Below are 14631 nucleotides of genomic sequence, written 5' to 3'. Positions count from 1 at the left end.
CAGGCGTCCTCCTCTCGGTGACAGAGCTCCTCCTCTGGGCGTCCACAGCCATAACCAAAACTCCTGCAGCGCCAGGACAAGAAACAAAAAAAAAAAGAAGACAGTTTTCACTTTGGTTTCTAAACCCACCATTTCATTATTATTATTTTTTTGCTACTGCAACGATTTGCTGATCATCCAGCTGAATACGTTTACTTGTTACTGTTTACAGAATCAAAAGTGGGGAAAAAAAATAGAAAGAAAAGAAACAAGCTGCCATCAAAATCCCAGTTTACTCTCAGATGGTGCTTTGAAGCAGAAACCCTGGCAGCAGGGCAGCTGGTGCTGGCATTGAACAAACTGTGGAGGAGAAACTGTTTCAATGGCGCTTTTTTTTTGTTGTTGTCTTGAATACTGAAATTTGTACATGCCGTTTGAAAATTTCGTGGGGTGCTGTCTTTTTCTAAATAATTTATTGTTTCAGTTTGTTTTTCTAAACTAGATTAGCCTAGATATATACCACATTGGCCTTGTATTTAGAAAAGAAAGAAAATGAAATTACTAATAATAGAGATATGAACATTTTTCTAAAGCATTAAGTATTTTAAAAATTAAAATTTTTTGGAATGCTTCAAAAAATACGGGTTTTAGCAACAGTTTTTTTAAGGGGAGGGGTTGAGTTGGTGGGGTTTTTTTTCAGATGCTTGTATTTGTTGTAAATCTTGTTCCTATGAATTATACTTTATTTCTTCTGGAGATTAATACTCAGCTGTCACACATCATCAGGTCTTTTGTTCTGTTTTTTTCTAGCTCTGTATGAACTTTGTCCAGAAAAAAAAAAGGTTTGTGCTGTACCTCTCTTTTCAGTATGCAGTTATTTTTCTTTTAGCAATTGTACATTTAATTTAAAAAATGTTTTCTCTATTTATTGGATATTAATGTTCTCCCTTTTTAATGAATTGTACATTGTTTTTCCTCATTTTTTTTTGGACACGGTGACTTGCTTTGTATGAACTGAAACATGGAGGCATCTCTGTGGCGGTGGAGGGCGATGTTTTCCTGGTGCTTGCCTCTCGACCTCTGCCTTTTCGCTCCTGATATATATTGAATTAAATCTTTATCTTGAATATAACACCACCTTTCCTGTAGATGATAGACACACTGCTCACGTAGAGATGACTAATGGAATGCTGTGTTTGTATCCTCATTAAGGAAAAAAAAAATTTTTCCAAAGTGTTTTGAGAAATGGTAATTTTTTTTTTTTACTACACAGGGGGCTTTTAGACAAGATTTTTATGATATTTGTTGAATATAATGGGATAGATGGTGCTAAATGTTCTCTTTTGAACAATTTTTTTTTGTCCTCTAAAATTGAGAAATCTATTTTTCCTGTTGCAATATTACCTTTTCCTTCTCTTTGTGGTCATTTATTTATAACTGCACTGTTTTAGCGAATTCACACAGACCTACTTGCAGACACACACACCAAACTGAGCCAGACATGTCTTAAACACTTGTGAATTTGTGTGACATTACTATGACTATTAATTAAACACTTGATAAATCCAGGCAAATGGTCTGTCGTTCCCTGTTTTCATCAGTGAAAAAGTTCACCATATTCAATTGTTTAGCTTGATGCTGAGATCTTTTGATTTAGTGTTAATATTTGCAGAAGTAAGCAAGTAGACATCTGCTTAGAACCAGTGAAAAAACTGTCTCATCTGGGTCACTTTCTATTACTTTTTAACTTTCTCAGCAGCTACCAGGGCGAACACCTTGCAAGAACTAATTTTCTTTTTGGGCCTTATCAAGATCATAAATGTTTCCAAGGGCAACTTCAGCCAGAAAGCCTTAATAAAAGACATTAACAAACTGTTAAAATATTAATAATTACATCTCCCAGAATGCTGTGTGGTTCTGGATCAGAGTCCAGTGAAATAATTGAAAATTTTATCAGACATATTATCTACTGATTTTCTAGTCTGAAAATGTATTGTAAATACATTGTTGTTGATTAATTGTACAGCCCTAAAGGTTTATGTTGCAAAAAATATATATTTCTGGACATCGTTATAGTTTAAATCCTACAAATTAATTCAACAATTTACCATTGCAACTCCATATATCTGCATACTATGCTTTATATGAGACTTGTCAAAGAGAGTTTTAAAATCATCTGTTTGGATTGTTTCATTAGCCTGGGAATGCTGTTAGTTACAATGAAAATATGTATTAAAAAAAATGCTTCCATGTGTAAACTGAGGAAGGAGCTTATACAACTTCCTCGATAGCAGCGCAGGAAAAAGTGGAGAGCGGTAACAAAACCGTCAGAGCTCAGTTTCCTCCCTGATAATCCACAGGCGGGATTACATTTGTTGGGCTCACAGAAAGAAAACAGACGACTAAAGTTTGCTTTTTAAAACAGAAATGTACCAGGATGTAATTCGCTCCAAGGGCAACAATGACCTCATGATTCCTGTTCGCTCCATCAGACGTATGTCGACGATGCGATGGTTGAGAAATTTGACATCAAGGTTTAAAGAGCCGTCGACAAAAAAAATCTCTGCATTATCCCGGTTTCTGCCGCTTGTTTGCGGGCTCAACTTTCGGTTCTGATGTGAAACGACAGATTTGGCAGGTGGCCGCGTTGTCGGGTCACGCTGCAGGCCAAAGGGGCAGTGGAGGGACAAGCAGGAGGAAATCCTGCTTTGAAAACACAAAGGAAGACCACCTCCGTCCGTATATCTGTCCACCCTGCTGCAGGCAGGTGGTGATAAGAGTTCACGTCCTCCTCGCTGCCAAGACAAAACACTTCGGCCGTACAATCACGTTCCACTGGCGCAATCACGATGGTCACAACTTTGAAGTTTGTTTATGCTGCTCTCGCAAAGCATGGGAGCAAAGATCGCAAAGAAACTATCTCATCTCTTCTGACAAGAAAAGAGGGAAAAAAACTGGATGTGTCGGGTTTGACTGCTGTCCCTGTGGTTTTCCTCGGGCCGTTTTTGGAGGACAGGGAGTATATGTGGACGATGGTGGTCACATCGTGTAAATAAACATTGCGAAGCTCAAAGCAAAGGAAAAAGGGTGGAAAATCAGGATCTAACGAGACTAATTATTGAGCTTATGCTCTGATGTTTTATCATCCGACTCATTTTTTGCTCTCCTCCATCTCTGGGCATCTTTTTCTTCTTGCTTCACTACTACAAAGAAGCTGCAGATAATGCATTCATATTTCAACACAACACACTATTAACAACCCTTCAACTTTTTCATGTTATGTTATGCAGCAACTACAGATTCTGCATGTTACATTGCAGAGCAGCGCTCTGCAATAAGAGCCATCTTATCTCTCAACCCAACAGGACAAAAACAGTTTAGAGACGCAAATGTTACATGACATTTTGACAGAACATGTATTTTTTTATTTTTATTTTTACAAATAAACTACAGGAAGTTTGTTGTAATTTTAAAAGAACCATTATTTCCATTTCTATTTTTAGTTTGAAAAGAAAAATATAAAACCTGTGCAAAAATTTATACATTTTCTTCTATTGGATGTTGATATTTCAGGAATGTTCATTGTATTTAAGGGTATCAGAGTAAAAGAAGCTGCAATACATGACGTAACAATATATATATATTTAATTATAACCCTTTATTGTTTTCCTTCTTTATATGTGCACTTATTTGTGCTGATCAATAACATAACTTCCAAATAACATGTACTGAAACTTATGGCTGTATTTAGAAATCGTGATAATACATAGGATATATTTTAGTCATGACATCGATGAACCCACATTTTTCTCCTTTTCCATTATTTCAACGTCCACAAAACTCTACATTTGACCACAGTTTGTATAACTGTGGTCAAATTCTCTACAAAGGATCTAAACCAGGGGTCCCCAAACTTTCTCCTGTGAGGGCCACATAACTTGTCCCTTCTCTGATGGGGGGCCGGGGTCAGTTTGTAACAGAAAAAGTGTGACGATTGTAAGAGTGCTAAACATAAAAATGTATTGTTTTTCAGAAAGCACAATCAAATAACCTTTTCTGGATTCTTCAAAGAACAAAAGTCAGGAAATAACACTATTTATGAAATAAATAATAACCAAATAACACTGGGTTCTCTACATAAAAAAAAGGGTTAGGGTCAATTATATGCATGTATAAAATAGTTACTAACTAGTAGTTAATAATAAATAAAGTTCATTACTAAGGAACATTTATTTTATTGCAAAAGTCCAACTTATCAAATAAAAATGCACATATATGAAAATACTCTGGTATTGTTCAGGGGGCCGGACCAAATGTGGAGGCGGGCCGCATCTGGCCCGCGGGCCGTAGTTTGGGGACCACTGATCTAAACAAACTACTTTAAAGCAGGATGTTGAATGCACGGTGTGTGGAAAACGTGATTGTATCCCAGCAGTTCTTTGCAATAGCAACACATTTATACAGCACAGATAAATGCAATCCAATGTCAGCTCTGAATGTAATATGAGGAAATGAACACCCTGCAGCTGGCTTTGGATGTTTTACTCTTTGCTCTTTATTTTCACTGAGATTTTGGAAAAGTACTTGAAAAGTTGCTATAAAAGAAGTTGATCCACCAAACCGAACACTAACCAACATATATTTCAGCACCGTTGGTTCATCTGCTCCATAACTATGAGGAGACGCACCAAAAGTCGGACTGAGTGGCCCTTCCCCCCTGTCTTCTACTCTCCTGAACCTCAACTTATCAGGCCCCCCGCCCCATGCTGACCCCTGAAAGACGTACCCAGCCCCCACTGCTGGGGAGCAGCATGTCCTGGATATGAGCAGTGGAATGCGTCCGCTGAGAGGAGCCGCTGGAGAGAGGCTGATAAGTCTGATGGGAGGGGAGAGAAAGTAGGCTGGATGTGGGCGCAATCAGATGGGTGGGCAGGGGGTAAAAGAGGCGGAGGTAAAAGTTTGACATACTTAAAACAAAGACCAGAGGAACTGTGAGAGCTAGTTTTTTCATCAGCATCTGTGCACACGGTGTTAGCAACTGATTTAAAGTTGCAACTAGGACAAAAAAAAGGAGAATATAGTGGCTGACAACTGAGATAAAGGAGAGAAAAACCAGAAGGAGCGGGGAGCAGCTGGAAACCACCAGAAAAAACTAAATCATACGAGAAAAAAAGCAGGAAAAACAGCTGAAAGAAGAAAGAGCGTTGTTGAGCCGAGCAGAGAAACCAAGTGACCTGCAGTCATCCTGACGAGAAGCAAATCTGGAGGAGGAACAGCCAGAGGTCCAACGGGCCACACATCACAACGTGAGTACAAGAGCTGCAGCATCTCTCCCATTTCCTTACATTTCTCTGCACGTATGATCTGGGATAAAAGACGAACGTCTGCACACTCCAAGCTGATTTTCAGGTCTAAGAGTTTCAGAGAAACAGAAACATTGGAGCTAATTTGGCTCAGATTAATGTCACACAGAGAAAGAAGAACAGATAGGATGCGCTGCAGCCCGACACCCCGCAGTTAGGCTCTCTATGTTGGCGTCATAAACTATTTACACAAACAAAAAATTCAAACAGCACCTAAAACAATAAGGTTCTCTAAAAAACCTTATTGTTTTATTGACTGACCTTTAATATAAAAGCAATTGTTGAGAAATTGACATTTTTCTTTTGAGCAGTTGTCTAGCGCCAACAAAACACCAAAAAAAAAAAAAAAAAAGAGATTTGAATGGGGAACAAAACGGTAATTCCTTCATTTATGGATTAGTTTTTTCTGCTATAGTACTTAAATTTATTTTAAAAACTAAAATTAATTTAATTACTAATTTTGAATCAGCAGGTTAGACTTCAAGGAAAACCAGAAACACCCAGGGAAAGGTGAAATTTCCTCAATTTGACATTTTAGGTTCATCATCTAACAGGGGAAATAACATTTGCCTAAACATTTAATCATGTAAGTTATTCTGAACGAAAGACAAAGAGCAAAATTAACGGCAAAAAGAAAGTGACACCTGTTTTAGAGTGCAATTTTTTTAGTTCATTTGTCACTACATTTGGTTAGAAATGTCAAAGATATTAATGTCAATACTCTAGCCGAGGGCAAGCTTACAGATTTAGCACCAATAATTTTGTTTTTTCTAAAATGCTAATTACCATATTTGCATGCAATTTCCAATCAATTTCAACAAAGTTTGAAAATTTCACACCTCATTCTATCATGAAGGCATGAATTAATATGAATTGCTCTCGTAATCTATATCTTCTAAGTGAAAACTAAAGCACATCATGAAGAGAAACTGTTGCTCAGACAGTAGTAGGAGGTAAAAGGGGTGGAGTGCGGTACAACTGAGTCACACACACACAAGCATGAGCGCGAATGCACCTTCCTGCCAGGCCTTCCTCTGTGACCTTCCACCTCACAACACTTGGGACAACAATAGACTAGGGGCACGTTAAACAAACAGGTTACATCACACTAATATTTTCTAACTAGTCACTCACTCGACCTGATCTTATTTTAACAAGGGTTTAGAAAAATCAACCCAGCTGATCCTTAATGTTTGGTTTATGAGCTCCCCACAATGTTTCTTATCAATTTCATTTTAAGCTGTAATTGCTGTAGTTTCGTGAACTTGTAAATTTGACAAAGGTAAAAGCTTAGTTTTGCTTCTGCCCCATTCTCTAGAAATTTCTTGCAATGTTTAGACCCCAGGGTTGGATCGTGATTGTTTCGTCTCACATTCAAACACCCAATTCAATGTATGAAAAACACAGATCAACTCAGTTTATGTTGCACCACAGGGGTCAGTTCTCGGCCCGCTCCTGTTTTCAGCATAGGGCGAATTCACAACTGGTGTCACCTCAAAGCACTTTAAAGACAAATATAAATGCAGGGATAAAAACATGGTATATTTTTAGCTCGGCGATCTCACCTAAACAAAAATCAAAATGAGTAAATAATCTATGTGGTCTGAATACAACTGAATGTTGGATGGTTTGGAGTTGGTCTTTTTCTGCAGTTGCAGAAGATTCAGTCTCTACGTTCTTAAATTGAGGTCTGGTACAAATTCCCTGCATCAAAGCACTGACATATTAACAAGAAAGGAATCTTTTAAGTGCAGTGACCGTTTTTTAAATCTGTTCCTCTGTCTCATGACCCTCGAGAGGTGAGGATATCCTGTACCAGACGCAGCTGCTTATCACACACACACACAAAAAAAACGAATATGTCCAAAACAGGATGAATTCAAACTAAAGAATCTTGGATCCAACCAGAACTTTCACTAAAACTCTGGCATCAGAGTTTGGAAACATGAACATTGGCGAACTCAAAAAGTCTCATCCAAAAATGTGGTCGAACAAGGCTGTAAATCTAATTCTGCTGACATTCTTCGCTTAAAAGCAGGAGTAATAAAACTGTTCTTAATCTAACACATCATATCAAAATCTAAATGTGGGGAAGAGGAGTATGGCATGCAGAATAAGGCAGCGCTTTGCAGTAAGATATCGGCCCCTATAAATAAACAGTGAGGTAACAAGGTTTTCTCATTTGTTTTTCTTTAAAAAAAAGAAACCTGAAAACAAAATTTGTATTGACACAATGTTCTGTAGAACCACTTCTTCTCATGTAATTACAGCTGCAAATCATTTGGAGTATTTTTTTTTAAAACACTTTCGCACATCAAGGGACTGAAATTGTCGTCTTTTCTTCCATTTAAAATAGCTAAGGCTAAGTCAGATTTGATGGAGAACATCTGTGAAGATGAATCTTTAAGTCTTGCCGCAAATTCTCAACTGGTTTTTGGTCTGGACTTTGACTGGACCACAATAACAACCCTAACCATAATCAGAATTTATACTGAGACTAAATTGCACACCGGGCCACATAGTTTACTAATCAGGTGACTTCTGAAGGAAATTAGTTTCACATGTTTTGTTCATGGGTATTCAAGAAAACACAAATGCATCCCTAAGTTTTCATAGTTCCATTGCAAAACAAACTGGAAAACTGCATAATTCTCCTTCCATTTCAGGTATGTTCTACCCTGTGTTGGTTTATTCCATAAAATCACAGCAAAATATGTGATTTGTGGTTGTAATGTGGCAAAAAGGGACAAAGTTCAAGCAACATCAACACAATAAAGATAAATCTATTGTTTAAATATGCAAGAACTTCACATCCAGAAAACACAAACATACCCTGACCTTGATGTTAGTTTCATCTCTTCACCACAACACACAAATAGCAATCAGGGGCCCCTTTCCTTTCAGCCAATCAGCTTTCTGATGATAATCACCTCTCACAGAGATTCAGACACTTTCCTCACAGATTAGACATCTAACCTCTACATGAACCCAAAGTCAAAGAGGCAACTCTGATCAAATTAACCCGCTTTATCTTGTAGCTCATGAAATTTGTTGCCTCTTTCTTTCTATTTTTCTCTGTACAGTTCACCATGAGTCTGAGCAGCACTCTGGAGAAGGGGGCCCACCACCAGGCCCTGGACCTCTCCGAGGAGCTGCCGCCTCACCTCCATCACCACTCCAACCACCAGCAGCATCTCCACCATTCCAACTCCCTGGCATCCACCACCGCTGTGGGCGGAGGCAGAGAAACCCCGTCGCGTGTGGTCATACCTCCTCCATATTCCGCTGCCGAGAGTGGCGTTGTGGGGAGCGAGGCCCCTCTGGAGCTACGTGGGTCGCTGGACTGCTGGGCCTGCTCGGTGCTGGTGACGGCCCAGAACCTGGTGATTGCCGCCATCAACGCTTGCCTCGCCGCCGTTGTGTTCGGCACTATCCTGACCCCGGCCATCGTCATGGTGGTGTTCGGCTTCCTGTGTCACTCTACGGTAAGAACTGACGATTTATGCATTCATACCGAAAATGTCCGGCCCTGTCGGTTCGATATGAACATGTGCAGAACCGATATCGCGTTCAGCCAGCATGCAGCTACACTGTAAAAAATGCTCCATTGAGAGTCAATTTTACCCAACAGCTGCTGATGCTTCGTTCAGGTACAGCTGGGATAATAGGGTGTCTAAATGAAAACAACACCAAGGCGATTTAAACGTGTTTTATTCTTCAATATTGACATGGTCTTACAATTAATTATTAATTCGACTGTTTTCAAGTGGTTATAATGCTGTGTTACTTGCTATCCTGTACTCTCCTGTACTCTGCTTTAATTATTGGAGGAAATCCAACCACCTATACTTATGTTTCAGAACATAAGAAAATCTAATTAATTGCAAAACGAAAGGAAATCCTTGTTTACTGCTGAGCAAAGTAGAAAAAGATTAAGTTAATTAAGTTTTCTTGATTGAAGCCAACTGAAAATGTACTGACCTGTGACGTTGTGTACTTTTACACTATAATCGACCACTACAATAATTTTGATAGATCAGCAGTATTCATGCATATTTGGAAAGTGGATTGATTAAAAAAAAAAAAACAGGCTGCCCAAAATGTTCAGATTTGTTCTCCTATGATCAGGACACCATCATGTTCCTTACATGTAAAGACGGCCCTCTTTGATTCAGTTCAGTTTCTTCAAATAGCAGCAGTTTACAACAAATATCATCTTCAGGCATTTTACAAATAAAAACTGAAATATAATCATACATTTTTCTCACCAGTTTACCAATATGTAGCACTTTGTGTCTATCCCATAAAATAGCAATTAAACACCAGACTACAAGGGGGCTGGAAGATGGTTAAACCCATCCTTTTATGAAACATCTGAAAGTGCTAATCTTATAACTTTGATCCAGAAGTTTGAAATAGTTTTGCTTGAGGCGGCGGGTGGAGTTTTGGCTCCATCTCTGATGAGAGATTTCATAATCAGATAGATCTGACGTTCCTTCAGATGTTGAGGAGATGGGAAGCTGGAGGGAGCAAGGGAGCCAGAAGAGCAACTGGTTTCCTGCAACTAAGTTTAAACAAAGAAAATAATATAAAAAGTGATCAGTACAGAAACTACCTGTGTGTTATTGGCTTTAATCACTCTGTATTGGATCAAAACGTCATCCAGACTTTGTGGATTTGTCCAAAAAACTCCTTTGTGTTTTTTTAAATCGCCGACCTCCCTTTAATGACCAGAGAAACCAGGATTCTCTCCGTTCTCATGTTCTCTCACAATCAGACCCCATGTGACATCGGATTAGAGGGGGATTATCCAGCCTCTGGCATGCTGGAAGAACGAGACAAACCAAAAGAATAGAAAGTACAAAGGATTCAAACACACAGAATACTTTACTTCAGATACCTCAAATTTAGAAACCAAATTACAGGATTTCTCCATTAGGAGAACATTAAAATTACCCAGTATTTAAAAGATTCTAAATTGATTTAAATCTAATTGAAAGTGCACAAAAATTCATAACAGATTTAACAAAACTGACGTTAATTCTTCTTATCAGAGAACTAAGTAAAACCCTGCTGGGTCTGTTGGATTTAGGCTAAATGTCAGCAGCTAATAACCTGCGCAGTTGATTTACTGAACACCATCAGTGAGAGCAACACTATAAAATCAGGAGTTTAACACAATGCCAGGGCAGAAAGACATCAGAAATGAATCAAAGCTGTTTTTTGTAGCCTTTCAATCTGGGAAGTCTTATAAAACCATCATTATCTCTAAACAAGTCGAGATACAATTTAAACAGTTATCAATCTCCCCAACCCAGTGAACCGTGATAAATTTATGACAACGTTTCCTTTTCCTGCAACTGTACAGATATATTTAATTTTACATGGACATATAAAGAGATCCAGTTACATCTTAAGAAGCTTAAGAGTTTCTTCTGTTCCCCAAAATGTAGAAAAAATGTTGATTTAGCCGCTCCTAATGTTCCAGCTATCTCCCAGATGTGTTTTTTTTTTGTTTTTGCAGCCTGAAGATTTCTCATTTGTGCTGCACTGACATCTCCCAATGCAAATACAAGCACAACATTTGGGATTGATTCAAGACTTTGAGATAGAGGGGGAGCATCCCACACTGGTCTGTGAAAGTTAATTCAAGTCTGCTGGTGACTGACTACCTGTAGAAAACATCGGCAGATTGAGCTACAAATTGCTGCGATTTCTGGCCTATTCCTGAATGTGAATAAAGCTTCGACTTTATTCACATGTATTTGTTGTATTACTCAACAAAAACAAAAGCTAGATAACTTCATGCATATTAAAATAATTTTAAAAAACAGAATTTAATTTGTCAAAGCAACAGATTTGCTGCTATCGGTTTTATTTTTGATGCTGCTGAGGGACTGGAAACCGTTTCTGCTCTCTGCGCTTTGTTTGGACGCTCAAACATTCGTCTCTCGAAGGCCGATAAGGATGATTCAGGCCATCTGTCTCTCCGCTTCCCTCCCACATTCAAATGGTGATCCCTTCACCTCTTCACCCACTCCCTCTGTTATTGCTCAGCAACAAGTGTTCAATAGCATGCACCAGTCAGACGTTGAGAAAACAGAGATTGGGACTTTATAGTTCGGCATAAGGTTTGAGCCTAATTCATTTTACGTAAAGGGGTTTTATTTTTAAGAGGGTGATTCTTAATGCTGCCCATAAATGTGAGCGTTTCGTTTCAGATTACAAACTAGCGCCTGTCCTCACCTCATACATACCACACGGAGTGCGTCATCTCCTGCTTTTATCTGTGACCTCTTCTCTTATACGCAGCACTGTGCAAAAGTCTTGAGGCAACTCTCATTTCTTTATATTTTGCATCTTGTGATGGTTTAACACAGTCTTCTTCACTTATACCTTTCTAATGTTTACCTCCTAATCATTTTCAGAGGAATTATTTTGTTTTGTTTTTTTTAAAAAGCTTCTTCACACTGGGGCTGCACGATATTAGAAGATTTTCCAGTGGCGACAAAAATATCAGATGGGATACATCACTACTTCCTCATCTGTGCTTCCATCACTCTGTGACTGTTAGCATTTTTGAGCAATGTCAGCTATCTCTTATGCGATCATTTGCTGCTCTGACACCTAGCTAAATATTACATTAGCATGAAAAATGTAAGTTCACAACACTTGGAATATATTAGGCAACAGTTATTACACTCCAAAAAGTGAAGAGATGCAGGATATGCAGGCATTAGCATTGGTGTCAGCTGATATTTGTCATTTTTAACAGATCTGTCGAATATGTAAAACTGTCGATATTAATAGCCAATGTTTTTTTTTCTCAATCTTGTTGTCGTTTGTTTTTCCGTAATGCTTTGCTACATGAATATTGTGCACACTGGTATTGCGACGACCATGTTTTTGAGTAACACCGAGTCACGAATCACTAAATGGCGTCCCACTTTTCAATATTATTAGTTTTGTTAAACTCTGTTAAAAATATGCCAAATAGATTACTAAGATTAAATTACACTAAGCACGCTTAATAAACGTAACTGAGTAAGTGGAACTAGTTACTACCTCCTCTGCTTTTTACAAGGTAATTGCTCCTTGACTTTTTAAAAAGTCTTGCAGGAAGAGTTACATTTTGGCTGTTTTGCTGAGTGAAAGCAAACGGCTTTGGCTAAAATTCCAGCAGTCCAATAAATCTGGTACCAAATGAAACAGACAAAAATCACGCCAGTCTGAAGACCACACACATGCTGCTAGCTAACACATTTCACGCTGGCAGGAGAGAGAGAACTGCTTTTGGCGCTTCCTTCTGGATGTAGGGAGGACAGAAACCTCCCAAAAGAGCTTCCTTATTCAGCTACAGAGACTAAAATGTGGCGAACTTTGACACTTGTAGCTCTTTTGGGGTTTAATATATGAACTTTACTTCCTCTTTCTTCTGCTTGCTAACACAGACAAAATGCAGTTTTTAATGTTCATTTAAAATTAGTAATGAGACACCATAACATGGTAACCATTAAAACCAGTAATTGCTTGAAAATTAGTCTAGACCCTGGAAAAACCTTGGAAAACATTCTGAAACGCTTGAGAATTATAGAGATGCTAGAGAGTTGTTATACTTTATTTATTTTACATTACATCTAGAATTTCTAATTGAATTTCTGAACCATTTGAAAGAAAGTTTGTTGGACTTTATTTTTACAACCTAAAGTAGTCAACCAGGGCGTGCCGTGGTGGCGGAGGGGTTAGCGCGACCCACATTCAGGCAAACGTAGCCTCGACGCGGCTGTCGCGGATTCGACTCCCGGACCCGACGACGTTTACCGCATGTCTTCCCCCTTTCCTATCAGCCTACTTTGAAAAAAGGGACACTAGAGCCCACAAAAAGACCCCTTTGCGGGGCAATTAAAAAAAAAAAAAAAGTAGTCAGCCAATTGTTTCTGTCAGTTTCTTTATTTATTTTACATTTGGCTGTTATATTCCAAATTGCTCTGACTGAATAAATTAAAGTTGTGTTGTTTTTACATGGTTGACCAGGCTCAGATTTAAGAGTGCTGTTCTGGTGCAGAGTCATCAAATAAGTTTGTAATTCGCTACATTTATGTCTGTGGGTTTAAAAAAAAATTGACGTTTTCGTTCAATTCAGGGCTCTTTTCTTTATTGGATTGGTGTCAGCTGATACTAAGCCTCAGATATCCGTGTCGGTATCAGAAGTGAAAAAAGTGGATTTAATTTAAGGCAGTAAAAGAGAAACTGCCTTTTGCACAGTGCTGTACCTCTACCAAACCCCTCACTGCAGTTTTCCTGATCTTCGTCTGCAGGTTCGCCCCCACGGCACGACCCCCTACTGCTCCGACCTGCTGACTGACGGAGGCTGCGTGGCTCTGCTGGTGGTGGGCTTCCTCCTGGTCACCCCTCTGCTGGTCCTGGCGTTGGCCGCGTACTGCCGTCTGGCCCGACACCTCCAGCTGGGCCTGTGCTTCATCCCGTACAGCCGGGCCGTGTACAAGAACCTGCCGGCCACCCAGCACCGCGGCCTGGGCACCGGCTGCTGCGGCGGCAGAAACGGAGGCGAGAGCGGCGGGAAGGGAAAGGTCTGGGTTTGAGAGAGGAGAGAAGCAAGGCGAGGGAGACTATTTGATGACACATCAACGGGAAGCAGGATGAAGGTCGGGTAGAATGATTCAGAAACAGGAGGAAAAAATAAAACAAAACCAGAAGAATGTGTGTAATGTCTCATACCAAATCAGAACAATACCTGATATGGGAGGTTACAGGTGTGTATGTGTGTGTGTGAAGGATAGACTCCAGTTCTACTGACATCATCCCGATTACATTTCCTTCATCTGGAACTCCCCTCTCTTTTATAACCTTCAATTATGAAAAGTACAGATTATGCTTCACTTAATGGATTTCAATGAATGCTGTCGGTTTGCAGCTGATTAAACTAGAGGATCAAAATGAAGCCACAGATTGAAAACAAAAAACACTGCCGCAAAAAATGTGGCAAATTTTATGCAAAAGCAGCATATTTACCGGACATGGAGCCATGTGTGACTTTCCTGAATAAATCACAGGAAAGAGGAAATCTGAAAATAGCGCTGGGTGATGACAAACAGATTTGCCTCTTATCACAGTTACATCATCATGGAAAACTTGTACTTGTGAGCTTGTAGTTTATTGTTTAGCTTTGTGAACTTTGCCTGCATCATTTCCTTTTTTATAAATAAAGAAAGTTCTTGGATTTTTCAAGAGTTGTTTCTTTTTTTAAACCAGTGAGTGACTGACTTGA

The 14631-nt window shown here is 39.1% G+C and overlaps 2 protein-coding genes across 8 annotated transcripts in view; both read left to right on the top strand.

Annotated features, from left to right (window-relative positions):
- The window catches only part of LOC102225181 (lysine-specific demethylase 6B-like), a 108147-nt gene extending 106594 nt beyond the window's left edge, over window positions 1-1553 (top strand). For all 7 annotated transcript variants that reach the window (XM_023346870.1, XM_023346869.1, XM_023346871.1 and 4 more), the window contains one exon: window positions 4-1553. In XM_023346870.1, coding sequence (XP_023202638.1) covers window positions 4-21 — 18 coding nt within the window. In that variant the 3' untranslated portion in view covers window positions 22-1553. The remainder of the gene's footprint in view (window positions 1-3) is intronic.
- Window positions 1554-4951: 3398 nt separating this feature from the next.
- tmem88 (transmembrane protein 88) lies at window positions 4952-14591 on the top strand. The gene is made up of 3 exons (XM_005799606.2): window positions 4952-5285; window positions 8426-8827; window positions 13661-14591. Exons 2-3 carry the CDS (start codon window positions 8432-8434, stop codon window positions 13943-13945), a joined length of 681 nt encoding a protein of 226 aa, XP_005799663.1. The 5' UTR covers window positions 4952-5285; window positions 8426-8431; the 3' UTR covers window positions 13946-14591.
- The last annotated feature ends 40 nt before the right edge of the window (window positions 14592-14631 follow it).

The sequence above is a fragment of the Xiphophorus maculatus genome, chromosome 14 (assembly GCF_002775205.1).
Source record: "Xiphophorus maculatus strain JP 163 A chromosome 14, X_maculatus-5.0-male, whole genome shotgun sequence".
NCBI lineage: Eukaryota > Metazoa > Chordata > Actinopteri > Cyprinodontiformes > Poeciliidae > Xiphophorus > Xiphophorus maculatus.
The sequence above is the reverse complement of the archived record's forward strand: the minus strand, read 5'-3'. Positions and strand labels throughout refer to the sequence as shown.